Below are 25,006 nucleotides of genomic sequence, written 5' to 3'. Positions count from 1 at the left end.
CACGTGTTCCTCTGCATTTGGTTTTACTTTTACTCCCTCCCGGCCAAACGGCCCCGTGTGGGAAAAAAAACCCTGAGAAGAAGGAAGGGGGGAAAAAATGAAAAGAAGGTAAAAAAAAAGGAATAACGGGTTGTGTTTATTCCACCCGCTGCTTTCCCAGCTGTGGGGTTTCGGAATTACTGGCTGCATGTGTTGGGGTTCTCCCAGGCGTCTCCCCCAGCTCTGATTCCCGCGTGTCCCTCTCGTCCCCCGCTGGCTGCAAGAGGGATAGTTCCAGAGGGAAAAAGCTGATGGTGACAGCAAAAGCAGAGCTGTTTTCTTGGGGTGGCGCAGGTGTGGGGATGGCACCGGCCGGACAAAGTCCCAGTGGGCTTCATGGAAAGAGGGAGCCCATGGGTGCCGTCACGCTAATTTGGTTAATGAGCTCAACGCTGTCAGACAGTGCATGTTCCTGGCTCCGGCCGCTGCTGGAGGATGACTCGTCCTGCTCTGCATCCCTCCAGCAAGAATTGAAGTCGGAGCTGGGTGAAGCAGGGCGATTGCATCGTGCCCGGTGGCGTCACCCGATCCCGCGGTGACAGCGGGGCCGGTGTCACAATATCCCCACGCTGGGGAGTTGTGGATCCCCGGGGCTTCGGGGAAAGGGGAAGAAGCAGCGGGGAAACGTCGGGACTCAGGAGATCCTGGATTTCTGTCACAGCCGAGAAGGGATCCCTTGCCTGCATCCCCCTCTCTTGCAGCATCTCGCAGGGAGATGGATTAAAACACCACCCTCCCAAGAGATCCCTTTTGGAAGGAAAATAACCCAGTGTGGGGTTTTCTTCAAGCTTTCTTCGGTTTGAAGGGAGCTGTTTTCCCTGGATCTAAGTGCTGGCAAATTTAATTGGTACTGCATGTCTTGGCAATGACCCCAAGGACTTATCCTGAGGATAAAGCTGTTGGAAATTATGTGGGGGAGCTTCTTCCAAGGGTGCAAGCAGGAAGGGGAGCACCGAGCCTCCCATGAGGGCTTCCACAGGATTCCAGGGAAGCAGTGTCCTTCCTGGGAAGTGATAAATTGTTGAAGGTTGCATGAAAAACCCACCGGGAAGGCTCAGTGGGGGGTGCAGCCTCAGTTGTGCTGTTTTGGGGTGAGCTGGGACTGGGGAGAGGCAGCTCGTGCTCCGGTCCCCTCCTGGCAGAGCTGCAGCAGCACCACTGGCTCACTCCGTTATCTCTCCCCACAAGTCTCCCCCATATCTGCTCTGTTTCCCCTGCTGTTGATGTGGCTTTTATCTTATCTCCACGTGCTCTTCCTCCATTTCCTCCTTGGCTGCTCTGCTAGTGCTGCCGCAAAAGGAAAAAGAAAACCAACATGGAGGAGATCCTACTGCAGGGAGTCCGTCCCTGGCCTGGGGGTTGCTGGGCCGTGCTGGGAGACACTGGGTAACACTTGGCCATGCTGGGAGCATCCTGAGTGATGCTCTGGTATGTCCTGGGGCTGCTTGGGTGATGTACAGGACGCTCAGGTGATGCTGAGGGGATACTGGTCGATGGTGCAGCGGTGCTCTCGGGGCCCAGGTGATGCTCAGGTGTCTCAGTGGGATGCTCAGGAGATGCTGGGTGATGCCAGCTGATATTGAGAGAAAACTCAGGATTCTCAGGGATGCAGGACTGTGCTGGGACAGGCTGCCAGCTCCACCTGCTGGCACCCACCACCTGTCACTGCGGGCCAGCAGTCACCCCACAGCAGCCCCAAACCAGAAGGCACCCTAAGGGAGCAGGTGAGCTGCTGCCTTGGGGCAAAAACCTCAAATTACTTCAAAAGGTGAAGCCGGGGATGTGAATTTTGAGCACTCTCTGTGTCTGCTGGCTCCTCACCTGAGCTGACCCAGCTTTGCTCCCTGCTGCCTGCAACAGATGCTCATGAAGGCTTTGGAACCAAAGCAGCCAGAGCTTTCCAGGGCTTTTCCAAGGAGACACATGGAGGAATGCCCAGCCAGCCTCCCAGGACTCCCTCCACTGGCGGGGAGGATTGGATCCTGTGGAAAGGGGAGATCCCTACACAATTAAGGCCCTCACGACTGGCCACGCTGTAGGAAGTGTACAAAAGACTGTGTGTCTCCAATTAATGCCCACACAATTATCGGACCTGCAGTGGCATTCCCCTGTGGAAATGGAGGCCGTTCTGCAGAGATTCCCCGTCTTGATCCGAGGCCTGCCTGATGCACCACAAATTCATGCTAAGATTATCAGTTTATTTTTAGTTGTTTTGTTTGTATCAAAAGTAACTCGCTGGAAGGCTAAATTTTAGTCAAACAATTTTTTTATATTGTTAGCTTGATTTTTGCTAAGTTTATTTTGTCTTTTCACTGGGAAAAAATTATGTGGGAAAAGCGTTTTATCTTACGGAAGTATAATTTTATCTCAGCCAAACTCGGCCTGGGAGTTAGTACAAGGATTTATGCATATTTAAAACAAAAAAAGGTGTGTACTAACCTTCCGTGTTCTGCCTCGGAAGGCTTTAAATTTATGATGACCGGGCTAAGTTTTTCAGAGATATTAACAGGAGAACTGAGTAATCTGGGCAAAGTAATAGAAAACGTCACATGGCCTTCTGTGCCATTTTATGTAAATCGCCACCATCGGAGAAGATTTGGAGCAAGCAGCAGCAGAAGAGAGCTGATGGAATGTTTGAGTCACGGGGGCGGTGGTTAATGACTCGAACAATCGGCCGCTCGCAGCAGCTGCCCAGGTGCACACCCATCGGAGGGTACCGCTGTCCGTTGGACCAGATAAGGGAAGAGGCTGATAAGAGACAGATCTGCCAAGTGGCATAATGCTTTTTGATCCTGCCGCCTACACGAGTGGTCAGCTGTGAAAACTCCCCTTACCAGGACACTCACAGTTGGCCTGGCCTCTGATGGCCTGTTAATTGGCCTCTCAACTACACTGACGTGTCTTAAAAGGTGTCACAGGCAAGCAAAGAACTCCGAGGTGTCCCGTGATCCACAGCATTACATCATCCAGTGTAAAATTCCCTGCCCCAGGGGAGGTACCTGGGCGTTCCCACCGAGCCAGGTGTATATTAACCCATGGAACTTGGTGTTTCCTGGGCTTCCCTCACCCCAAAGAGATCGACGCAGCTGCCATCACAGTGGAATTGCAACGAGCCACTCGCGTTGGAAGATCCACGGGTGGTGGGATCTCTCTACTCTTACCCTTTCCTTCCCTTTCTTTTCCTTAGGCATTTTTGGAAGTGTTATTTTTATGCTTTTATATTGCTGTATTACAGTAGATAATAACCAAAACGGCTCTGCCGAAGCCAAATTGCTCTGGAACAAACCCTATATATATATATATATATATATATATTTATAAACACCGGTTATTCAGCATTGCTTTGCTCTAATCAACCCCAAGGGATCCCTCAACAAGAACCTGGTTACCCTCACCTTACAGGGTGGGTTGTAACACTGTCACCCTGTGCCACCGCGGGCTGCTGGCTGTGGGGACTTGCTTTGCTCATGGCTTGTTCTCTCTCTCTTACCCAGGAAGGCCAGCTCACCTCTCCCGTGGGGACATCGGCAGCAGCATATAAATGGCCTCAAAACGGTACTTGCAGCCTGCGGACCCTGTGATTTTCAACAAGCTACCTCATCTGGATCCCACTGCCAGCTTCCTGCCCAGCAAAATCCCAGGCAGATCCAGCTCCGTGCCCCACCCTGGCTCTGAAAACCATTTCAGCTACAAGGGCTCCTACTTTGCCTGCCCGCTGCAGAGCCCCGAGGGTCCCGAGCAGCCCCCGGCTCACTGGAGCCCCGCGCCCACCTACCTGCACCACGGCCCCGGTGCCATGAGCCAGCCCGTGCCGGCCGAGGGGCCACTGCTGGGCTTCCTGCTGCACTCGTCGGAGAGCCTGGGCGCCAGGCTGCAGCCCCCAGATGCCCTGAAGAGCAAGGACAGCCTGAGCCAGGAGCAGCTGATGGCCAGGAAGAAGCTGGACAGCCCAAGGTGCCCCTTGCCGGTGAAGAAGCCGGTGCTGGTGAACAAGGCAGCCCCGCTGGCAGTCCCCAAGCCGGTGTACGGAGCCCCCGCCTCCTTCCTGGCTCCCAGGATGGCTCTGCTACTGGGGACACGAGCGGACAGCCTGCAGCAGCGACCAGGGGAGGCAAACTGGGCTTTGCCCCCCACCACCCACCCTCTCCACCCCGGCGAGCCCCACAAGAGGGGTCCCTGCTCCGACCACAGCCTCCCGCCGCTGCCCTCCAGCCTGGTGCTGCCTTCCAAGGAGCAGCTGGCCTCCCCCGTTGCCTTACCCGCCTACTATGCCACCTTTGATAAGTACGGGCCACCTCCCGGCACCTCGTTCCTGGAAGCAAGATGTCCCACTCCCCAGAGCCAGAAGAAGGTGCCGGAGGTCTCCAGCCTCAGCCCAGACCCCTGGCCCAAGCTCCAGCCACCTGAGGCCAGCCCAGTGAACCGGGAGAGGTCGGCAGTGTGCTACCCGCCCTCGCCCTACCCACTGTCACCCCGCAGAGCTGGCCCGCTCTGCCACCCGCCAGCTCCCACCGCTGGGGAGCCCAGTGCCCTGCCCGGCTTTGGCTATGTGGGAAGCAGGGAGCTCTTTCCCAGCACCTACCTCAAGGCCCAAGCCCCAAGGAGTTACTTTCCCAGCCCCTTGGACCCCTACGTGCCGAGGACAGCGGGTGCCAGGCTGGGGGCAGTGCTGAGGGATGCTGAGCCACCAAGGGATGCCGAGCTGCTCAGGAACACCGGGTACCCAGGTTTTGCCGTCAGCCCGGGCGATGCATCCGTGTTCCGTGCCTCCTTTCCCGGCACAGAGCCGGGGTGTGAGCAGCACAGGGCGGACAGTCCGCAGTGGCGAGCGGCATCGAGGCACAGCAGCGCTTTCCAACCTGTCTGCACCTCAGAGAAGCTTCCTGGGGGCTGCGCTGGGCTCGCTGAGACATTTCCCAAGAGAGAAGGGAGCTGGGAGAAACCCAGGCAAGGGGAGGAGGAGCCCCTGTACCCAGGGAGGAGGAGCAGCAGCCCGGCCCCTCAGGACACCCCCCGTGTGGGACCAGGCAAAGGAAATGCCTGCAAGGTCAAGGATCCAGCCAAGGAGCTCATCCGCCCTTCTCCATCCGTGACCCCCACAAAGGGGCTGGAAGACCAGAGGGACACCAAGGCTTTTTCATCCTCTCCACCGATGCCAGTGATCCACAATGTCTTCAGCCTGGCACCTTACCAGGAGTACCTGGAGAGGGCCAAGGGCTCAGATCCCGTCCTCTTTTGCAGGAAGCATCTGTGGGAGGACTCCCCGTCCCAAAACACGGCTGGCAGCCAGGAGCCTGCTGCCCGCAGAGAACTCTCGGTGGTGTCCAGCAGTGATGCAGTGCAGAGCCAAGGGGAGAGTTGTTACAGGAGTGTCCCTAAAAAGCCAAAGCCTGTGCCCCAAGAGCTGGAGTCTCAGGAGGGCAGCCCTGATGGGATGGGCACTGAAGAGCTTTCCTCTGAGGACATGGTGCTGGACCTTAGCTTGAAGAAAGAGCTGGTGGAAGCTGGGGAGACCCAGAGACCCACTGGCTGTGCAGAGAGGACACTGGACCGAGAGGATAAGGAGGAGGAGAAAGAGGCTGAAGGGGGGAAGGTGGGGCTGGGAGAGGGTGCGCAGCCCCGGCTGCCTGAGGTGGACTCTGGGGAAAGGAGCAGCTTTCAGAGCTCAGCCACCTTCATGTTCCAAAAATACAAGCTCCCACCCTCCCTCCTGCCCAGCAGCGAGCCCCCTCGGCAGGATGGCAGCCCCCACCCCCCCCCAGCCCAGCCCTCCCAGCAGCACCCCCACGCCGACTCACGCAGCCTCCTCCCCAGCCAGCAGCCCCCTGGTCCCACCACCTGGCCCCCAGCCCAGCACCATCGTAGGCCCAAACCCTCCCCAGACCCTTCTTCCCACAGCCCCCTCCACCCTGGGGGAGGAGAAGGTCTCAGTGGTCAGGCAGGTTGGTGGTGTCCCCGCACAGACCCCCTCGGGGCAGTACTTCACCACCCTGCACACCTGCCTCTGTGACACGATCTCAGGCTCAGTGTCCCGCTCCTCCCCGGAGCTCCTGCAGCAGTGGCTGAAGAAGGCTGAGCCGGCAGAAGAGCTGGGAGAGATGCCCAAATCCTGGCCCAAGCCCAAAAATGGCTCCAAGGTTCCCAATCCTCAGAAGCCCACCAACGGCAAGGAGATCTGGCTGGCTTTCCAGGACGTGGCCGTGCTCCTCGCCAATCTGCTGTCCCAGCTGGAGGCCTTCATGTTCGCTTGCCCTTTCCCCCACGTTGTCCGGGCGGGAGCCATCTTCATCCCCATCCATGTGGTGAAGGAGAAGCTCTTCCCAAAGCTCCCCGGGAGCTTCGTGGACCAAGTGCTGCAGAAACACAAGGTGGAGCTGCGTCCCACCACCCTCTCGGAGGAGAAGCACCTGAGGGACCTGGAGCTGAAGAGCTGCACCTCCCGCATGCTGAAGCTCCTGGCACTCAAGCAGCTTCCCGAAATCTACCCCGACCTGCTCAACCTCCACTGGCACAACTCCATCCAGCAGCAGCTCGGTAGGTAGCCGGGCATCTCCTGTGGATGGGTCCCTCGGGCTGTCGCAGGGAGACTCCAGCTGCACCTGCCTTCCAGGCGCTGCTGTTCTTGGGGAGCATCCAAAGGTGCCTCAGCATCTGTGTCCTACCAAGGGTTCTGCCTGGCTTCTCCTCTGTGGGTTGTGGAGGGGGAAATTTTGAGCTGGGAGGGAGAAAACTCATCCTGGGGGTATCAGGGAGGTTTCAGTCACCTCCAGGCCACCTCTGCCCATCCAAGGGCACTGTGTCAGACCCCCACCCATGGCTGTCCTGTCCAGCTGGTGACTTCACTGCTCTGTCCACACAGCCTTTTGTTGCTGCTCAGGGTCATTATCAGCACCTTTATTTCTTCCAGGTTCAAGCTCACAGACTGGCCAGCACCCTTCCAAGTAGGTAACTCCTCTTCCATGTGGGTTTATAGGAGTTCATGGGATTTATATGTCATTTGTGGAGGTGTATGTGTGTGGGTTTCACGTGATGGTGAGCAGCTTGAGCTGGGTGGGGAGGCTCCACTGCCTGGGCCAGGCTGGAGCAGGGAATATTCGGGATGTGGAGGTGTGCCCTCCCTAACCACTCCTTCCTCTCGCAGGTAGCCCTGGCGTGGAGGCACTGAAAGCTGGTGGCAAAGCGACAGCCACAGATAGATCAAGAAAAAGGAGGCACTGAGGAACATGCCAGGGACAATGACTGGAATGGGAAGGTCCCTCGTCCCAGAGCCATGGATGCCGAGACCACCAGCAGCCCTGCAGGCAGATGCTCGGCTCTCACCAGCATCAGGGATCCTCCAGGATGCTGATACCTTGCCGGGGGCCCTCTGAGGATGCTGCTCAGGGTGGAGAACAGCTCAGTGGTGCTCCAGGGACACACTCGGATGCTGGTGGGTTATCCGGGCCCACGGGGATGGGCTCGAGCCCCTCACGGCAGCTGGAGCTGCTTTTCTTTGAATGGATTGTCTTTTAGTGCATCTCTCACCTCCATCTGTGACTGCCCTGGTGAGCTGTGAGGGAATGGCTGGAGTTCCAGTGGAGCTGGAGCAAGAGGAGCATGGAAATGGCCACAGCACCGTCCACAGCCTTGGAGAAAGGGGACTGCAGGGATGACACCCCACCTCCTCTGTCCTCTAAATCCCCTCTCCTGCTTTATCCACGCCATTCCCAATAAACATCACCTTCCTCTGGGATTTTCACCTTTAAAGTGTTACAAAGACCTGGCACAACATCAAGGGCAAGGGAATTGTGACTTCCATAGTCCCAGGACTAAGGGGTTTTTTTTGTTTAAAATGAAGACATTTTACAAATGTTATGGATTTACCTTTATAAGGAGCTGCTGCCTTCAGGTCATGTGTTTTGGGTTGTTTTTTCTTGCAATACAGTAATTTATACCTGTCTTTTTATTTAAACTAAAAGGCTGCAAAAAAGATTTAAAGACTCTTAAAGAAAAGAAAACCAAATCACTTGACATCCCAGATCCTGTCCCAAAGGAGAACATGGGAGATGCACATTTAGGGATTGCCTTGATGGAGACTAAAGAGGCAGGGAGGGGAGTGATGCTGCCAGACCTTGGAAGAAGGAGGGATCCTTTCCATCCCAAAGGGTTATGGGCATCCCAGGAGGGATGTGGGCATTCCAAGACTAATGGACATCCCCTCACCCTGGGGGGCTGCAGCAGGGTACACAGCAGAGGCCTTAAAAACTCATCGCTCAGGTGGTCTTCCAGCTGCTGCAGGGCACAGAGGAACAAAACAAGGATTATTAGGATTTTTTAAAATTTCACTACAGGGAATATTTATTTTAAACTAAGAAAACAGCGGGAGGCTGGGGGGGGAAAGCAAAAAAATGACCCTACCCAAACTGTACTTATTTTAGCCAAAAGGTGTGTTTGCCACTGGGGGGTTTGTGTGGGTGCCTTCCTGGTTTTCCATGGGGATGGAGTGGCTGTGGGTGGGACACGTGAGGGGGATGCTGCTGTTCTCCTCGCTCCCCCTCAGCCCTCCATGTCTGTGCACAGGGATTCGGAAAGCAGTGTTTGTTAATAATACTGTTGGTTTTGTATGCATATAAGGTTCCAGGGAAGAAAGTTCCTTCCCTTTATTTAATTTTTTTGTAAGAACATGAAGAGTTGCCTCATCTGGTTACAAAGAGTTCAGCTTGTTTCCAGACATGCCCTGCTTCTGTGTCTGCTTCCCAGGGTGGGCACAGTGGGACCTTCCTGGGCTTGGAGGGTCCCCAAATCCCCCACCCGATGCACTTGCCTGCCTCTCCCTGCACCAAGGCACAAGTGCTGTGCCCAGCCCCTCTGTCCCATCATCAGAGGCTGGATCTGGTGTCCAGGGTGCCATCGCAGGAGCACATCCCAGTCTCCACAAACCCCTGGATGACAGCCTGGGAAGAGAGCACTGGTCTGAGCATCAGAAGCTGGGCAGGAGAGTGTGGAGTGCTCAGGGATGCACTCTGGGCTGATCCAGTGGGGAACCCTGAGACACCCTCCTCGAGAGCCTCCATCAGGCACAGAATGTGCCTGATCCCAAAGGCCAAGTACTCCACTCCACGCGTTTCAGCCCCAGTTAGTGGAGCCCAGCAGGTGAACAGCGCTGCCACGACGCCCTCCTCACAAACAGGGTGTTTGGGGAGCATCAGCAGGGTTTGGGGATCATCCTGCCTGGAGGAGCAGGCACACTCCCTCCTGCTGCCAAGGGCTCAATGAGGAGCAGAGGGAAGCTGAAACCCCTCCAGCTTCCCCTGGGGGAGTGCAAATGAGTTTGTGTTAATTGGGAGCAGCTGGAATGGAGCCACATCCCACCCCCGGGAAACCAGATAAAAGCCAGGGCTTGGGTAGGTCTTGGTGCTCTCTTCTCCTGGGGTGCTGCCAGGTAAGGGGTGCTGGATTGGTGAGCTTGGCCCTCCTTGGGGAGGTTACTGGGAACAAGGTGGGTGTTTGGGGCAGGGAATAAGATAATGTCTTGAGCCCAGGGCTGGTTACAACCCTGTGCTGCTCTGGGAGCTTCCCAGGAGATGCTGAGGCTTGGCACAGGCTTTCCTGAGCCAGGAGGCTGCTGGAGAGAAGGGAGGCCTTCTAAGAAGGAGCTCTGGGGATGGGCCAGTCACTGGGGTGTGCTGTGGTGGGGAGCTGGAGGGACCCACCCTAAACCCCCTGCTGTCCCTCTCCACAGCTCAGCTCTCCCAAGATGAGCCGAGGGGTTGGACCACCAGACCCCCTGGACACTGCTGCCCTGCAGCCAGAAACAATGCTCTGTGGTGAGAGGGAAGGGGCTGTGGGCACAGCTCTGTGCCCTGCTGCCCGTGTGGCTGTCCCTGCCAGCAGGCTGTGGTGCAGAGCCTTCCTGGTGCTGGCCGTGTGTGTGTGTGCTACTGCTGTCCCCTACGGCCTGGGCACCCTGGCTGCTGTCACCTGGAGTCCCCTGGGCTCATCAGCCTCCCAGCAAGGGATGGGTGACAGTCTGGTGACAGCATGTGGGGACCTCCTCACCTCAGGTTGCTTCCCAGGGGTCCAAGGAGATGTGACCCATGGGACAGGTGCTGGGGGATGGAGCCTGGGGACACGGACTGCGGCCACACAGACATCTCGGACCTCCCTGCAGCAGCAGCCTGGCTCTAGGGACAGGGAAGGGCTCAGGTTGGGCACAGCAGCGGCTGTGATGCTGTCCCCCACACAGTGGCTTGGCAAAAGGGTGCCTGCTACCTCAACTCGGCTCTTCCAGACTGAGGGTGTCCCCAGTCCTGGCTCCTGGCATCCCCTTGCTCTGGGAGGCCTCCGTGGAGCAGGACCAGGCTCACGCGACACCACGCAGATGTCAGCAGTGACTTCAGCTGGTGGCCTGGGGCAGCCAGCGGGCACAGCAGAGCCCCAGAGCCCACAGAGGGAGTCTGAGGGCACCTCCAGAGCTCGGAGTGAGCCAGCTGCTGGGGTCCCTGCCACCTCCCAGGTATGGCTGCACCCTCCTTCCTTCCCCACAGCTGCCCCTGGCCCCTCTGCAGAGGTGCAGGTGGCACCCAACCAGCTGCTGCCGCTCCAAGGGGCTGCTGGGGGGGCTCAGGTCTCACCCGATGTCCCAGCACGGACACTGATGGATGCTCACTCCTGGAGCCCCAGCACAGCAGAGCAGGTGGTGGCCTCTGCTCTGCCAACGCAAGGGACACCCGGCTCGGCCGATCCTGGCACAGTGTGGGTGCCCCCTGCCCTGACACCTGAGGGGCTCTGGGGCACTGCCGGCACCGTCCTGCCTGGGAAAGCGGCTCTGTTGGTGGACGCTGCGTTGGCCCAGGTTCCAGGAAACGGGTCTGGACTCCTGGATGCAGTCCTGGCATCACTTCCTACCAGTGCCACAGCTCCTGGTGTCCACGATCAGCACGTGCTGGCTTCCTTCCTTCCCCCAGCGGAGTCTGGGGGTTCTGCTGTCACCTCGGGGATGCAGAGTGACCTGCCTTCTCCCCCGGCACAGCCGATGTCCACCGAAGCCACCCCAGCTCAGACCAGGCCTCCCAGCCCTGCGGGTCCCGCCGTGACAGGGATCAGCTCCACAGCCACTGGTGTCATCCCAGAGCTTGGGCAGGTGTTTGTGATGGAAGAATCCAGGCACAGCAAGCCCAGGACAGCATCACTGGGACCCACTCCCACTCCCTCTCCAGGAGGACCTCCAGGGCCCACCCCTGCCAGCCCAGCCTCTGTGCCTCCCCCCTGCTCCACAAACCCGGCTCTGGAGCTTGGCTCTGAGCCTGGACACCACACTGCCACCACCAGCGGGACATCTCCATCCTTCCTGCCGACTTCTGGAGCTGGGCATGCAGCCAGCTCCCTGCTCAGCTCCCAGACCCTGGCTGTGCCCACAGGAGTGACCCTCGATGCCCACATCATGTCCAGTGGCTCCATCACTTCCCAGCACTCCTCCACAGCCATGGAGCATCTCCCTGCCACCACCAGAGAGGCCTTCAGCCCAGCTGAGCTGGTGGTGAAGGGCAAACCTGGCTGCACAGGGACGAAACCCCCTGCATCCCACCCCTCCAGCCTCCCCTTTCCCACACAGCCTGTGCATGTGCTGCCCTTGCAGTTCCGGCTGCTGGGCATCGCTTACACCCCGGCTCTGGGCAGCAGGAATTCGGATGGCTACCGGAAACTGGAGGGAGACGTGAGACTGATGGTGGGTGCTGGAGGTGGTTGGGGCAGATGCTGGCACTTTGGGGTGCGGGGTGGTGCCAGGCCCTGCTGGGGTGAGAAGCCTGTGTGCTGTATCAGCCCTTGGTTGGTTTATTGCCCACCTGAGCATGGTGGAGGAGGATAAATCCCTGGCACTGCTCCACTGGCACTTGGTTTGAGGTGGGACTGGACTCCCCTCACCTCAGGCAGCCAACAGGGCCATGGCACACCGTGTTGTTGCTGGGGTATTCCGTCCTGGGAGTATGGGTGGCTGCTCTAGGTATCCCAGCTCATCCATGGGCATTCCCAGAAGGAATATATACTCACTCCCTGGGGTACCAGCATGCCCTCTCCTGTGCAGACTGAGTTGACTTGGAAAACCTTCTCAGTTACCAGGTGCTTCTTCCTTCCTTCCAGCTAAACCAGATGCTGTCCAGCTACGAGACCTTCCTGCAGGCAAATGTCCTTGAGTTCATGTGAGTGTGCAGCCGATGGGGAGGGGTGGTTTGGCTTGGAGGGAAGGGTTTGCCCAGGAAAACGCTCCAGGCAGGTCATTGTGAGGGGCAGTGCTCCCTCCCTGGCATCATCATCCCGAGGGATCCCTGTCTAAATTTCTGGATAAATGTACCTGGGAAAGAAAAAGCAGGTGTGCTGCCCACTGTCTCCTCTCCCTCCCAGGAATGGCTCAGTGGTGGTGCGAGGGGAGGCTCTATTCCGGGGGGATGCTCCTGCTCCCACCAACTCCCACCTCATCCGGACAGTAGTCACAGAGGCAAGCAAGGGAAGGAGCATCTTCAGCTGGCAGTTGGAGCCCCAGTCTGTCCAGTCCGGTGGTAAGTCCTGAAGGCCTTCCCACAGCAGGGCTGCTGCTGCCAAGTGCCCTCCTTGTGCCTCTATCAAAGCCAAAACCTGCGCAGTTTGGATTCCAGGCTTTTCCTTCTCTTAACATCCCTTCTGCTGACCTGTGTAAAGCCACGTTAAGGATGTTAAGGGTGGTGGAGGGCACATCTGAAGCAGTGGGACCTGTGTGGGCCAGTGCTTCTGCTTAACACCCTGCCTTCCCCTCTTTGCCCCAGCTCTCCTGTGCTGGGAAATGGTACATCCCGACCCCTTCCCACATCCAAAGGAATTCCTCCTCACTCAGCTGCCCTCCTGGTTTCTGCTTTTGGTGTGTGGCTGTGGATGAGCTCAAGGCTGAACAATATCTCCCAAGGAAGGTGGAGGAACAGGTGTGAGCATAACTCTTCCAAACTCCCTTAGGCTTCAGCCTGGACAACCTGGACCCGGAGAAGCTGTCCATCTCCTTCGCTGGCTCCCAGCTTGGGATGAGCAGGATGGATCCTCTGGAGAGGCTGGTCAATGAGGTATGCCAAGCCTTGGGGGCTCTTCTGAAGGGTGATGCTGGGGGAGTGGGCACAGGCTGCCTGGGTGGTGGGATAACCTGTGCTAAACAGGGGAAGGTGTGAACTGTTGTCTTCTCTCTACCCAGGTAACTTCATCTATCAGTCCCCTCTACCACGTGAGGAACTTCACCATCTCCCAGCTCAGGTATGGGATGCAGCTACTCCTCTGCCAACTCTTAATTTAATTACCTTCACCATCTCTTGTGCCCTCTGCAGCTCATTAGCAGTGCTGCAAGGATGGAGAGGATGGGAAAAGCTGGCAGGGGATGTGCAGCTGGAACAAACTAACTGAGCACCTTCTGTGGGCTCTCAGGGGAAAAACACCGGTAAAGGTGCTTGAGCTGGGTCCCAGCCCTCCTGCCTTGCTCAGGGCTCTTCTCTCCCCTCAGGAACCTCGATGGGAACATGGAGATCACTGGAGACCTCTACCTAGACACGGTTGTCCATGCTGATGTTACAGAGGTTCTGGAAGCCCTGACTACACTGTCAGCCCTCCCCCTGGACCTGACCTCCCTCTCGGTGGAGGGTAAGGACAGTCCCTGTGCGTGGTGTGGTCAGGGTTGCTGCCAAATCTGCACACCCAGCACTGTTTCTTGTTCCTTTAGGGTCCAAGCTTGGTCTGCACGTGTACCCCCTCTCCTTCCTCGTCACCAACAGACAGTTCAGCCAGAAGCTTCAGGATCCGCTCTCTGTAGAGCACGAGAATCTCTCCAGGGACCTTGAGGATGCGGTAGGAACAGGGCTGGTGGGAAGAGGGGATTAAGGTCCTCCCAGCGGGGTGAGAAGAAGAGCTGTGGGAGGAAGAGGGGCTGCTTTGGGGTGTCCAAGCACCCCCAAAAGCTGGTGGGGAGCTGAGCACAACCTTTCTTCCAGGTGGCGAGAGCCCTGAGGGATTACCCAACCTTCTTGAAAGCGTTGATAAAAGAATTCATGTGAGTGGGAGCGGGGGGTCTGCTGGGGCAGGGGTGTACAGGGGCACGGAGGTCTCCCCTCAGACGTCAGCCAACAGGTCATGGCTGACAGGTGCAGATTTTTGGCTACAGAAGGATTTGTGGAGGAAGCTGAGGTCAAGCATTAGTCCATTGTATCAGTGGTGACTTGCTGGACCTCCAGGGTCCCAGAGTGCAGGGCTCTCTTCCAATTGAGCAGAACCCTCTGGGAGGCTGGGTGTGCCCACCCCACTGTGGGGTCATGGGGGCACTGGCAGCTGCTGGAGCTCTTTCCAACCCTTTCTGCAGGCCTGGCTCCTTGATCTGCCATGGGAACATGATATTCCATCACCCTGCTCCAACCAGCATGGAAGTTTTGAAGACACTTGTGCACTCGGTTGGGCCAAACCAGGCTTTGGCTGACTCTGACATCCATGTGGATCCATACTCTCTTTCTGTGGGAGGTAAGCTCCCCTCTGGGACATGGGTATATGAGCTCCACAGGCCCCATGCAAGCACTGTGAGCAGAGTAGGTCCACAGCTGACCACATCCTGATCCTTTGTGTGAAGAGAGGGTGAGATGTCTTGGCTGGTGAGGTGACCAGAAAGTAAAATCTGAGTAAGAGATGTGCCCTTTCCCTCTGCATAACCTGAGGGATTGGGGTTGGAGACCTGCTGCTGCAGGCTGGTGTAGGATGGGAGGATAGGGCATGAAGGGTGTGGAACAGATGTTTTTGTCTCCTATATATTTGTCCTGGAGCAGAGTGGGTGGCTGGCACCCCGTGGGGCAGAGCCCCTGGTTGCTCCAGGCTCTAAGCTCTGTGCTCTGCTCCAGAGGACACCCTGGAGCCTCCCTCGCCCCAGCCGGGCTTCCCAGCCTATGGAGTGGCCATCATGGTCATAGGTGGCCTCTGCATCATCACTGCGCCCATCGTGCTCGTGGTAAGGGTGAATTCTGTCTGCGGGCGTGGACAAGCAGCCCTGACCCCTTGTGTGGGGTGGGCTGAGGGACCCTGTGGGGCCAGGCAGGGCTACAGTCCCTGTGCTTTCCTCCCCAGTGCCTGGGGACCAAGAGGCTGGGCTGGCAGAATGGAAGAGCCCTTTGGGACAGAAGAGACCCTGAAGCAGGGATCCAGACCCTGGAAATGGATAACCAGGGGTTCTGGACAGAGGTGAGTGGCCTTTGCATCCCTTGGGTTATTTTCTGTGCCTGGGAGCTGATGTTGCTGCAGGTCACGGGTTCTTCTGTTACCTGGTGCTGATCTCTGGGGTTGGAGAAAACTGTGGGGAGCTGGAGGAAAGGGACCCTCATTCCTGCCTTTGCTAGAGGTGTTTACAGTGACTTCTTCCCTCTCGCCTGCAGGACCCTGAGGATGGTCACATGCAGTGGCAAAGCACTTCTGCCTGAGGAGACAAGCAGCAGCTGGGGGGAGCTTGGAGAGGGGCTGTAAGGGGGAAGGAGATGCTGAGAAGCTTTCCCACATCATGTAGCAGCAGCTGCCAGGTGCTCCCTGAGCAGAATGCAGACTCAGGTGTGTAAAGGAATAATTTTGTATCTTAAATAAACTGTTTATAGACCATCAAACCCAGGTGGGAAGGATCTGTGTTTGCTGCTGGGGGGGGTGGTGTTGAGCCCTTCTGCCTGGGTGGGCAACTTTTGCCCTGGGCTCCCAGTACCACCACAGCCGTGTTCTGCTGGTCTAACTGGTGCCAGGGAGCTGGCCTTGGTCCTCTCCAGCTCCGGGATGGATAACAAGACCCTAGTGCTAGGGAGTTAAAAAAACGAGAATGTGCAGGCCAGCCCCACAGTCACATTTCCAGCCCCAGAGTGCTTTCCGTTGCAGCACAGTGGCTTTTATTTCAGATCCTGGAGTGTTTGTTCTAGCCCCGACCCTGCCCCACAGGCTTTATCTCAGCTCCAGTCCTGCAGCACTGATTGCAGCTCCTGCCGTGGACGTTCAGCACCCCGGAGTCTTTATTGCAGATCCTCAGCCCCAGGGTCTTTATTTTGCCTCTCCACAAAAGAGGAGCAACTTTTATTTCACCTCCAGCCCCGAGGTCTGTATTTCAGGCAAGCCCCGAGGGGTTTTATTTCAGCCCCAGCTCAGCATCGTGTCCCCCCAGCCCTTATAAACACCTCTATCAGATCCCAACCTTATAGTCGCTATCCCAGTTCTACAGTGCTTCCAGTTCCAGTCTCATAAAGCTTTACTTCATTCCAGTTCTGCCTCTTCCCACTGCGGCTCGGTGAAGCTGCTCAGGCATCAGAACAATATCTTTTATTTCAGGTCGAGGTCCGTGAAGCTTCAGCCCCAGCTCTGAACTCCACACTCCCTGCGCCTGTGGGGCTGAGGCTGCGCTGGCACGGCCCGCCACTGCCGGCCCGCCTTTCCCCGCGCTGTCCGGTCACAGCCGCCCTTCCAGTCCGGGCGCGGTCCCGCCAAGCTCAGACCGCTCAATCGCGGCCCGGCCCCTCAGCCCGGCCCCGCTACCCCGTTCGCCTGAGGCGCCGCTCCCGCCGCCGCCGCCGCTTTGGGAGCCGGCGGAGCCGTGGCCCCGCTGCTGCAGCCTCGGCAGGTGCTGTTGGGGCCCGGGAAGGGCGGGCGGGAGTTCTCCTCCGGAAAAAGGGAGACGGCGGCGAGCGGGCGGGCTCGGCCCCCGGAGCGGCGGCGGCGGCGGGAGCGGGGCCTGAGGGGACAGCGGGGGGGCGCGGAGCCGCGCGTGGCGGGAACGGGCGGGCTGGGATTGGCTGGGCCGGCGCTGCCTCGGGCTGGGATTGGCTGGGCCGGCGCAGCCTCGGGCTGGGATTGGCTGCCCCCAGACCCCAGCCCAGCCAATCTGGGGCATAAATAGCGTGCACAGGAGGGGGCGGGCGTCAGTTCGGCGGTGCGGCTGCGAGTGGCGAGCGGGGCTGCGCCAGGACGGGACCCGTGCGGCTGCCGGTCCGGGGAGCGCCGGTGAGCACGGACGGGCGCGTCCGCCTGGGCCGGGGTCTGGGGGCAGCGGTGCCGGCCGTGCCCAGTTCTTTCTGCTGCGTCCTGCGGAGCTCGGGCAGCCGGAGGCTGGTGCGGGGCCTGGAGCGGCGCAGGGGGAACCGGCTGCTGCTACCGGTGGCCGGGGCGAAGCCCTTCCGTGGTTTGTGGGTTTGAAGTAACGTTACAAATGTCGGGAATAAAATTTTTTTACTCTACTTTTTACTGTTTTATTCTGTTTTTATTTGAAATGATTAATGATTTTGTTATTTATTGCATTACTTTGTTTTTCTACTTGTGTTGTTATAGGGTTTTAATTTGCTTTTTTAGTAGATTTGTGATGTTAATTCAGTAAAGGTTGTGGGGCTGGGGCTGAAACAGCAGTTGTAAAGCCCCCGGGTGTGGAATAATGACCTTGGGACTAGAGTCAGGTTCAAACCAATGCGGAGCAATGGAAGTGCTGGGGCCGGAGCTGGATAAGGCCCGTGGGAGAAGGGGAGGGAGCTGCAGCTCAGGGGCTGCAGGAGATGCCTGGGGGTTTACCAGGCCCTGCCCGGTGGTACCAAGCAGAGGCTGAGGGTGAAGGGGTTTGGGGGCTCTAGGGGCTCCAGGGCCCGGGATGGGGAACCAGGGGCCCAGTGGCCATTCCCAGCCCCTGGTGCTGCCCAGGGGAGGTGAAGGGGCCCTTGGGCAAGTGCTGGGGTGAGGCGCCAGGGAGGGGGGAAGGTACGTGTTGGGGTTCAGGCCTCACGTGTCCCCAAAGTTGGGATCCCATTGGGGTGGGTGGGAGAGTTCCTAGAGACGTTGAAGTAGTGCTAAGAGTAACTGACTTGTGACCTTATCAACAGCCCCGGGCTGCAGTGAGAAGCAGGAGCAGCTCATAGCTGAAGGCAGTGGGAAGCTGAGGAGCTGGAGCTGAGGCAGCAGAGCAGGAGGACACTGAAATATGGTAGGGCAGGGGGTGAAACCCCTGTGGGGCTGGGATAGGGAGTGTGGAACTGTAGCTGGAGTAAGGATTGTTAGGCTGGGGCAGGAATATGGGTTCAAGAGCTGAGCTGAAACCACACAGAGCTAGAGCCAAAACGCAGATCCTGCCCTGAGAACCAGGAGCTGCTTTAAGTGCCGCTGCAGGGAAGATGTGGAGCCAGAAGCGAAACAGGAGAGCTGGCAGTGAAATAAAGCTTGTGGGTCTGGAGCTGAAATCACTGGGGCTGGGAAGGGGACTGCAAAGGGGACAGACACTGTAGGATTGTTGTGAGCTGGGATATTGCCTATTGACAGAGTCTGTAATAGGCACGGCAGGGCTGAAGCTGAAATCACTGTGGGGCTGTGATATTCACTGTGGGGCTGGGATTGTGAGTAAGAATGGGAAAGAAGCTGTAGAGGCGGGTTAGAGCCTGTGGGATTGGAGCTGGAATCACGGTTGCGCTGGGATACTGCCTGTGGATCTGAGAGCCAATCCCAGCCCGAGGCAGCGCCGGCCCCGCCAATCCCAGCCCGAGGCAGCGCCGGCCCCGCCAATCCCAGCCCGAGGCAGCGCCGGCCCAGCCAATCCCAGCCCGAGGCAGCGCCGGCCCAGCCAATCCCAGCCCGCCCGTTCCCGCCACGCGCGGCTCCGCGCCCCCCCGCTGTCCCCTCAGGCCCCGCTCCCGCCGCCGCCGCCGCTCCGGGGGCCGAGCCCGCCCGCTCGCCGCCGTCTCCCTTTTTCCGGGGGAGAACTCCCGCCCGCCCTTCCCGGGCCCCAACAGCACCTGCCGAGGCTGCAGCAGCGGGGCCACGGCTCCGCCGGCTCCCAAAGCGGCGGCGGCGGCGGGAGCGGCGCCTCAGGCGAACGGGGTAGCGGGGCCGGGCTGAGGGGCCGGGCCGCGATTGAGCGGTCTGAGCTTAGCGGGACCGCGCCCGGACTGGAAGGGCGGCTGTGACCGGACAGCGCGGGGAAAGGCGGGCCGGCATTGGCGGCGCTTGGAACCTGTGAGGCCGCGGCCCATCGGAGGGCGAGGCGCCCAGTCGGGCGGATCCTGGGGCGCTTGAAGGGTCTGCCGTCGCCCGCGGTCCGGAGACCGCCGTCCGCTCCCCCGACCCTCTCTGGCGCCCCGGTCCTTGCCGAAGGTCCCCGCAGAGCCCCTACCGGAGCGCCCCGTCGGCACTCGGGGCAGGGGGCGGAGAGGGGCGTAGCCGGCAGCCCGCCTGGAGTAGTTCCGGGTCGGAAAGGCGGACTCTGGGGTAGCACCGCGGAGCGGGGAGCGGCGGCGACATGGTGGGGAGGGGGATCGGCGGCGGGGAGCGGGGAGGGCTCGCAGAACCCGCGGCGGGCTCTGATCGCCTCTTTCCCGCAGCGGTTCCGCTTCTGCGGGGACTTGGACTGCCCCGACTGGGTGCTGGCCGAGATCAGCACCCTGGCCAAAATAGTTAAGTGCCCGTGCCTCCCCGCGTCCCCCTGCCCGTCCCCCGCCTGCTCTGGGCCCCCTGCTCACACTCCTTCTGCCCCGCAGTCCTCGGTGAAGTTGAAGCTGATCTGCGCCCAGGTGCTGCGGGACCTGCTGGGGGAGGCCATCGAGGTAAGTGTGGGGCTACCGCAGTGGAGGCCAAGTGTTTCAACACAACAATGGCATAATCAGCAACCTTAATTAATCTTGTGTTCTTCATGCAAGCCTCAGCGTTAAGAATGCTACCGGCCCCTACTAGTAATAATAATAATATGCATAGTAAGTGTTATTAGTATTAATATTTAGGTAAGAATTGTTAGTGTTAACACTGGTAGTGAATGTGTTACTTGGTGTTTACTGTGATGCTCTGCTTTCCCACAGTATGACAAAATCCTGAAGCTGACCTCAGATGCAAAGTTAGGTGAGCCCTGATGTCCTTCCCGGGATCCCCCGGTGGAGCCATGCTCCAGGGATGGCTAGTGGTCTGCCTGGGGATGCCTTCCCAAGGTGACAGTGCTCACCCTCCCTCCCGTCTGCAGAGTCGGGGGATGTGAAGGCAACCATTGCTGTCCTTGGCTTCATCCTCTCCAGTGCAGCCAAGCACAATGTAGACAGTGAGTCTCTGTCAAGTGAGCTGCAGCAGCTGGGGCTGCCCAAAGGTAGGGGAAACCCTTGGGGTGGCACCGTGAGCCAGACCTGATGGGATGTTTGTGACAGTTCCCAGTCCTGCCTTCTTCACATCCAGGTGGAGGGCAGGCTGGCTGCTGTGCTGTCCTCCATCACCTCCCTTCTGTGCCATCAATCCCTGGGGGCTCCTCAGGTGCTTTAGTGGGGTTTGGCAGCTGCAGGTCTGGTGTGAGCAGAGGGGTTCTTCTCTTGTCTCCCCTCACAAGCAGAGCATGCCAGTGGGTTGTGCCGTTCCTATGAGGAGAAGCAGAGCACCCTCCAGGACAGGCTCAGGGCCTGCAGCCTGCGATGTGAGTGGGGTGTTGTGTCTTAATAGGGGTGTGGGGGTCAGCATCACCCTGCCGGAGTGAGCAGGGGTGCTGACACCATCCCACTACCCACCCTAGTGAGCCAGCTGGGCTCAGTGCGCTGGCGGGTGGATTACACCCTCAGCTCCAGCGAGCTGCAGGAGGTCAACGAGCCCGTGGTGCACCTGACCTTCAACGTGCGGGATAGAGAGTGTGAGAAGATGACAGCCATCCCTGTGACGCTCTCGGCCAACAAGTTCCGGGTGCTGCTGGCAGGTGAGGCACCAGGAGGGGTGGCAGAAGGAACCTCCGTGGGGGATTCTGCAGGAGGAGATGCTGTGGGAGGCATGCTGGGAAGGGGATGCTGAAAGGGATGCTGCAATACCAGCAGCTCCCCCACATCTCTGTCCTCTCTCTGCAGAGCTGAAGCAGGCCCAGACCCTGATGAACACCCTTCTTTGAGGAGCCAGAAAAGGGCCATGGCAGGAGGTTGCGACAGTGAGTTGGGGGCCCACACTGGTGCTCTCGGCTGGGGAGGAGGACGTTTCCCTGCCCTCTGGGTTTCCGGGGGTCCTCGGGGCAGCTCCAATAAAGTCCCGGTGACAAAGCTGAGCCGTGTCCCGCTGTACGCCGGCGTTGTGCGACGTTTCCCCGCGGCGGGGCCGCCTCGGCAGGACAACCACCTCCGGTATCACGGCGCAGCCAATGAGAGCGCGCACCGCCCGCCGCGCAGCCAATGGGAGCGCGCACCGCCCGCCGCGCAGCCAATGGGAGCGCGCACCGCCCGCCGCGCAGCCAATGGGGGCGGGCCGTGGCTGCAGGCGGCGGCGAGCTGGGGCTGCGCTGGGCAGTCGCGGCCATGCCCGAGTGCCCGGAGCTGCACCTGGCCGGGCGCTTCATCAACGGGGCGTGCGGAGCGCTGGTGTTCGCGGGCGGCGTGGAACGCTCGGCGGTGGGCCGCGGCCCGGAGGTGCCCTTCCGCAGCGAGGCCTACCGCATCTCGGCCATTGCCCGGGGCAAGGAGCTGCGGCTGACGCTGAGCGCGCTGGACCCCGCCGGTGCCACCCCCCCGCAGGACCTCGTGTTTCGCTTCGGCATGTCGGGGTCGTTCCGGCTGTGCCCCGCCGCCGAGCTGCCCCGCCATGCCCACCTCCGCTTCCTCACCCGCGAGAGCCCCCCGCGCGCCCTCTGCTTCGTCGACCCCCGGCGCTTCGGGTCTTGGCGCCTGGGGGACGCCTGGCAGCCGGAACGCGGGCCCTGCGTCGTCTCCGAGTACCAGGCTTTCAGGTGAGCGTCCTGAGGAATGCCCCCTGCTTGGTTTTGGCTGCTTTTCCTGCACGGACATGTCCAGGTGACTCTTCATGCCCCGTGCTCTCTTGCAGGGGGAATGTGCTGAAGAACCTGGATGACAGGGCTTTTGACAAGCCCATCTGTGAGGTCCTCTTAAACCAGAAATATTTCAATGGAATTGGGAATTACCTGCGTGCTGAGATCCTTTACAGGTAAGGTGGATTGAGCACCACCTGCCATGGAGGTTTAGTCTCTAAGAGTTTGCTGGAGCTTGAAAGCTCCTTGGCTAAGCCAGCTGTGCCTCCTCACCTGGTAGACACAGGAAGTGCCAGAACCGAGGCTTCAGGCTTGTGTGTAACTCTCTCAGGTTGAAGATCCCTCCCTTTGAAAAAGCTCGGACTGTGCTGGAGGCCCTGAAGGATCAGGAGCAGGAGAGGAGGAAGAAGGTGGGGAATACCAGGTGCTTTCACAGGCTCAGAAAGCAGCAGGTTTCCAGACAGATGCCATAAGCAGGGGTTTGGTTGCCTGTGGCCCTTCATGATGACCTTTGCCAGTCCTCTGCCCTAAGGAAGTCTGCAAGTGTTTTTTGGGTGGGTGAAGAGGAAGAGGTGAGGGAAACAAACACCTTGCAAGCTTAAAATCTCCAAGGGGCAGGCTGCAGTAAAGCCCAAGGCTGATCTTGTGGCCTCAGGGGAGAGGAGGCGGCTATTGTAAAGAAGCCTGAAAACAAACTACGTGACCTGCTGCTGGTGTTTGTGTGTGTTAGCCCTCTTTCATGTCTGTGTAGCTGAGTTGGAAGCCTACTGTGTGGTGAACTCGGGGCTGTCATGCGTGGAGAGTGTGGCAGCTCATCCTCTGGAGGGCAAGAGATGGGGAAGAAGATGAGAGGAGAGAACCTGAGGAGGCAGAGGTAGCTGGCAGGTGACTTCTCTGCCCTTCCCCATCCCTGCAGGATCCTTCCCTGACACTGAGCAAGAAGGTGAAGCTGAAGCAAGAGAACCCAGATCTCTTGGAGCTGTGCCACACCGTGCCCATGGAGGTCATCATGGCAGGTGAGAGGACAGGACAGGCAGCTGGGGCATGGGGCTGGCAGGGAGGCTGGGGCTTTGCTTTCTCAGCATCAGAAGGTTTGGGGCGAACCAAATGGTGATCACGGCTTCTGCTCTGATTCTGTCTGCCTTTCCCTGTCTCCCCTCCCAGAGAAGCAGCTCTTGGACCCTGAGCACTCGGATAACTATGCTGCCTTCAAGAACTGGCTGCAGTGTTACCTGGTGCCTGGCATGAGCTCCCTGCGTGACCGCAGTGGCAGGACCATATGGTTCCAGGTAGGAGCCTGAGGCTGCTGTTGGGAGCTGGAGGTCCCCAAACCACTCCTCCTGTGTGTGGCCTGTTTTCTGCTTGCTGAGACTCCCATTACACTGTGTGGCTGGGGGTCTCCCTCTCCATCAAGCTGCTGGGCATGGAGGTGACAAGGACCTCCTGTGTGGTGGGCAGCCAGGTAACGGATGGTGAGCAGTCTGGAGCAGATGGAGGGAATGGTGGGGTTGGAGTGGTCTGGAAGCCCTGTTCTTCCCTCCTGTGCCCTGTGTTTGGGGCCTTGAAGGTACAGGAAATGATGGCAGAGTCCTCAAGGCACAGGGCCGGCAGAGCAAGCTCAACTCCCCTGCCTTCCCCGGGAAACGTGGCTGTTTCCCTATCACTGCAGTGGCTGCAGGATGGAGAAGGGGCAGGGATTCTGCTGCTGCTGCCTGCAGAATGACTGCACCCCAGTCAATGCTCTGTCCCTTCCTTACAGGGAGAGCCTGGCCCAATGGCTCCCAAAGGTGAGTCTCCTCTCCCCTTCCTGTGGGACCCACTCTTGCTCGGGGAGGGCTGGAGACAGGGAAACCCTCTTCTTGCTGTGCAGCACAAGGGCACAGGCACTCAGAGAGCAAAGAGCCATTCTCTCTGGGATGCTGACAGGCCTGTGACAGTTGTTGGTACCAGGGGACAGAACCCATTTGTCCCCAAGGCTTCCTACCAGCATCCTAACCTGCCTGGGTGCAACTGTTGGATGGTTTTTCATCCTGCAGTTCCTCACATCACCCAGGACAGTATCCCTGCAAGGTCCCTGTGCCATGGCCTGTCCCTTGGGGTGCAGGCTCTGCCCCATCCTCTCCTCACCCCACCTAACCTGGGCACATCCTCTCATGCAGGGCAGAGACCCCGCAAGACACCCCGCAAGAAGAGCCCTCAGGTGAAGGCAGACCCTGAGGAATCGACCCCCAAGGTGAGCAGCTTTGTGGCTCTGTCTGGCTGTCCTGTTCCCTGGGCCTTGCTCGGGCTGCTCATGAATTCATGGTGATGATCCTACACGGAGTTTCTCGGTGCTCCAAGGACCCTTCTGCTGCTAAGCTCCGGCTCTGATGCCCACCCAGGTCACCCCACGTGCCTTGAAAAAGCACCGCAGGGCTGCAGTGAACCCCCTGAAGTCAGAGGAGAAGGAGGAAGAGAAGGAAGGGGAGGCTGACAGGCCAAGGAAGGGACGTGCTTGCAGGAGGAGGAAAGCAACTGCTGCTCCAGCCTTGCCTGAGCCTGAGGTGCCTCTGAGTGTCAGGAGAAGCCGCCGGATATCTGCCCACAGGGGCAAAGGTGAGACTGGCAGCCCCTGTAGCTTTGGTGCAGAGATGGGGGCTGTGGGAGAGCTCCCTTGTGGCAAGGGGACTGAGGGGTGCCAAAAGGCAGGAGAGGAGCCCATGGGGCAGAACCAGATACCCCCCTGCCCTCTGACTCCTCATTTCCCTCTCCATTCTCCAGGTGCAGCCCCTGCTGTGTGAGTATCACCCACTGCCACCTCCTGAGGGGCATTTAAGGGGCCAAGAGGAGCTCAGGGAGGGCCTGGCCACAGACCCGGGTTAGTGCTAGGGAAAATGGAGCTAGTCTGTACCTGTGCTCACACTTGCTGCTGTTGCTTCTTGCCAGTGTGGGAGGCAGAAGCTGAGCTTGGTGATGGGGCTTTTTCCTGCTGTCCACAGGCATTTGAGGGGAAGAAGGGCCAGGACCACATGTTGTGCTGGACTCTGACTCCTCCCTCACCCTCCTCCTTTTCTGGCTGCTGATCCCATCACTGTTTTTAGCTGACTAATAAAGTATTTTGTGTAGAAATCACTATGCATGCCTTTTCATGCTGAGGATAAACCCCTCTGTGCCCAGCCTCTTCTCCACAGGGGCTAGAGCAGAGCTCCCCTCCACCTCATCCCCCCAAAATAAAGGTAAGCTCTTCCTCCCCAG

General features: G+C 58.9%; 4 protein-coding genes across 8 annotated transcripts; all 4 read left to right on the top strand.

Annotated features, from left to right (window-relative positions):
• Window positions 1-231: 231 nt before the first annotated feature.
• On the top strand, window positions 232-8,721 carry C13H15orf39 (chromosome 13 C15orf39 homolog). The gene is given in 4 exon segments (XM_032122657.1): window positions 232-3,179; window positions 3,534-5,791; window positions 5,793-6,573; window positions 7,181-8,721. Coding segments are annotated over 3 exon segments (3,069 nt in total). The 5' UTR covers window positions 232-3,179; window positions 3,534-3,580; the 3' UTR covers window positions 7,258-8,721.
• Window positions 8,722-8,840: 119 nt separating this feature from the next.
• LOC116450319 (protein capicua homolog) lies at window positions 8,841-15,958 on the top strand. Its single transcript, XM_032122656.1, has 12 exons — window positions 8,841-11,746; window positions 12,160-12,218; window positions 12,421-12,575; window positions 13,003-13,106; window positions 13,232-13,290; window positions 13,535-13,671; window positions 13,751-13,875; window positions 14,019-14,077; window positions 14,384-14,538; window positions 14,910-15,016; window positions 15,133-15,246; window positions 15,438-15,958. Exons 1-12 carry the CDS (start codon window positions 9,776-9,778, stop codon window positions 15,480-15,482), a joined length of 3,090 nt encoding a protein of 1,029 aa, XP_031978547.1. The 5' UTR covers window positions 8,841-9,775; the 3' UTR covers window positions 15,483-15,958.
• Window positions 15,959-19,040: 3,082 nt separating this feature from the next.
• On the top strand, window positions 19,041-21,058 carry COMMD4 (COMM domain containing 4). Of its 2 annotated transcripts, none has more exons than XM_032122534.1 (8): window positions 19,041-19,303; window positions 19,383-19,454; window positions 19,539-19,604; window positions 19,854-19,893; window positions 20,012-20,131; window positions 20,366-20,449; window positions 20,546-20,722; window positions 20,868-21,058. In XM_032122534.1, exons 1-8 carry the CDS (start codon window positions 19,301-19,303, stop codon window positions 20,906-20,908), a joined length of 603 nt encoding a protein of 200 aa, XP_031978425.1. In that variant the 5' UTR covers window positions 19,041-19,300; the 3' UTR covers window positions 20,909-21,058. The 2 variants fall into 2 exon arrangements, with proteins under 2 accessions (XP_031978425.1, XP_031978426.1); XM_032122535.1 differs by having other exon boundaries at window positions 19,045-19,303; window positions 20,369-20,449.
• Window positions 21,059-21,147: 89 nt separating this feature from the next.
• On the top strand, window positions 21,148-24,883 carry NEIL1 (nei like DNA glycosylase 1). Of its 4 annotated transcripts, XR_004242740.1 has the most exons (10): window positions 21,148-21,733; window positions 21,829-21,948; window positions 22,104-22,182; window positions 22,689-22,788; window positions 22,937-23,061; window positions 23,532-23,559; window positions 23,932-24,005; window positions 24,154-24,367; window positions 24,533-24,629; window positions 24,751-24,883. XR_004242740.1 is itself a non-coding variant. In XM_032122532.1 (9 exons), the coding sequence occupies exons 1-9, from the start codon at window positions 21,183-21,185 to the stop codon at window positions 24,756-24,758; spliced, it is 1,299 nt and encodes a 432-aa protein (XP_031978423.1). In that variant the 5' UTR covers window positions 21,148-21,182; the 3' UTR covers window positions 24,759-24,883. The 4 variants fall into 4 exon arrangements, 3 of the variants coding, with proteins under 3 accessions (XP_031978423.1, XP_031978422.1, XP_031978424.1); XM_032122532.1 differs by lacking the exon at window positions 24,533-24,629; XM_032122531.1 differs by having other exon boundaries at window positions 24,533-24,883.
• Window positions 24,884-25,006: the final 123 nt, after the last annotated feature.

The sequence above is a fragment of the Corvus moneduloides genome, chromosome 13, assembly GCF_009650955.1.
Source record: "Corvus moneduloides isolate bCorMon1 chromosome 13, bCorMon1.pri, whole genome shotgun sequence".
Classification (NCBI taxonomy): Eukaryota; Metazoa; Chordata; class Aves; order Passeriformes; family Corvidae; genus Corvus; species Corvus moneduloides.
This window is presented reverse-complemented; position numbering and strand designations above follow the sequence as displayed.

Bases quoted from the DNA above. Each gene is read 5' to 3' on its own strand.
- LOC116450319 (XM_032122656.1), top strand. From the start codon at position 9,776: ATGAGCCGAGGGGTTGGACCACCAGACCCCCTGGACACTGCTGCCCTG. The intron at 15,017-15,132 runs GTAAGGGTGAAT...TTTCCTCCCCAG, and splicing joins CTGCGCCCATCGTGCTCGTG to TGCCTGGGGACCAAGAGGCT. The intron at 15,247-15,437 runs GTGAGTGGCCTT...TCTCGCCTGCAG, and splicing joins ACCAGGGGTTCTGGACAGAG to GACCCTGAGGATGGTCACAT.
- COMMD4 (XM_032122534.1), top strand. The intron at 19,455-19,538 runs GTTAAGTGCCCG...TCTGCCCCGCAG, and splicing joins TCAGCACCCTGGCCAAAATA to TCCTCGGTGAAGTTGAAGCT. The intron at 20,132-20,365 runs GTAGGGGAAACC...TCCCCTCACAAG, and splicing joins GCAGCTGGGGCTGCCCAAAG to CAGAGCATGCCAGTGGGTTG.
- NEIL1 (XM_032122531.1), top strand. From the start codon at position 21,183: ATGGGAGCGCGCACCGCCCGCCGCGCAGCCAATGGGAGCGCGCACCGC. The intron at 21,734-21,828 runs GTGAGCGTCCTG...GCTCTCTTGCAG, and splicing joins TCCGAGTACCAGGCTTTCAG to GGGGAATGTGCTGAAGAACC. The intron at 22,183-22,688 runs GTGGGGAATACC...CCATCCCTGCAG, and splicing joins AGCAGGAGAGGAGGAAGAAG to GATCCTTCCCTGACACTGAG.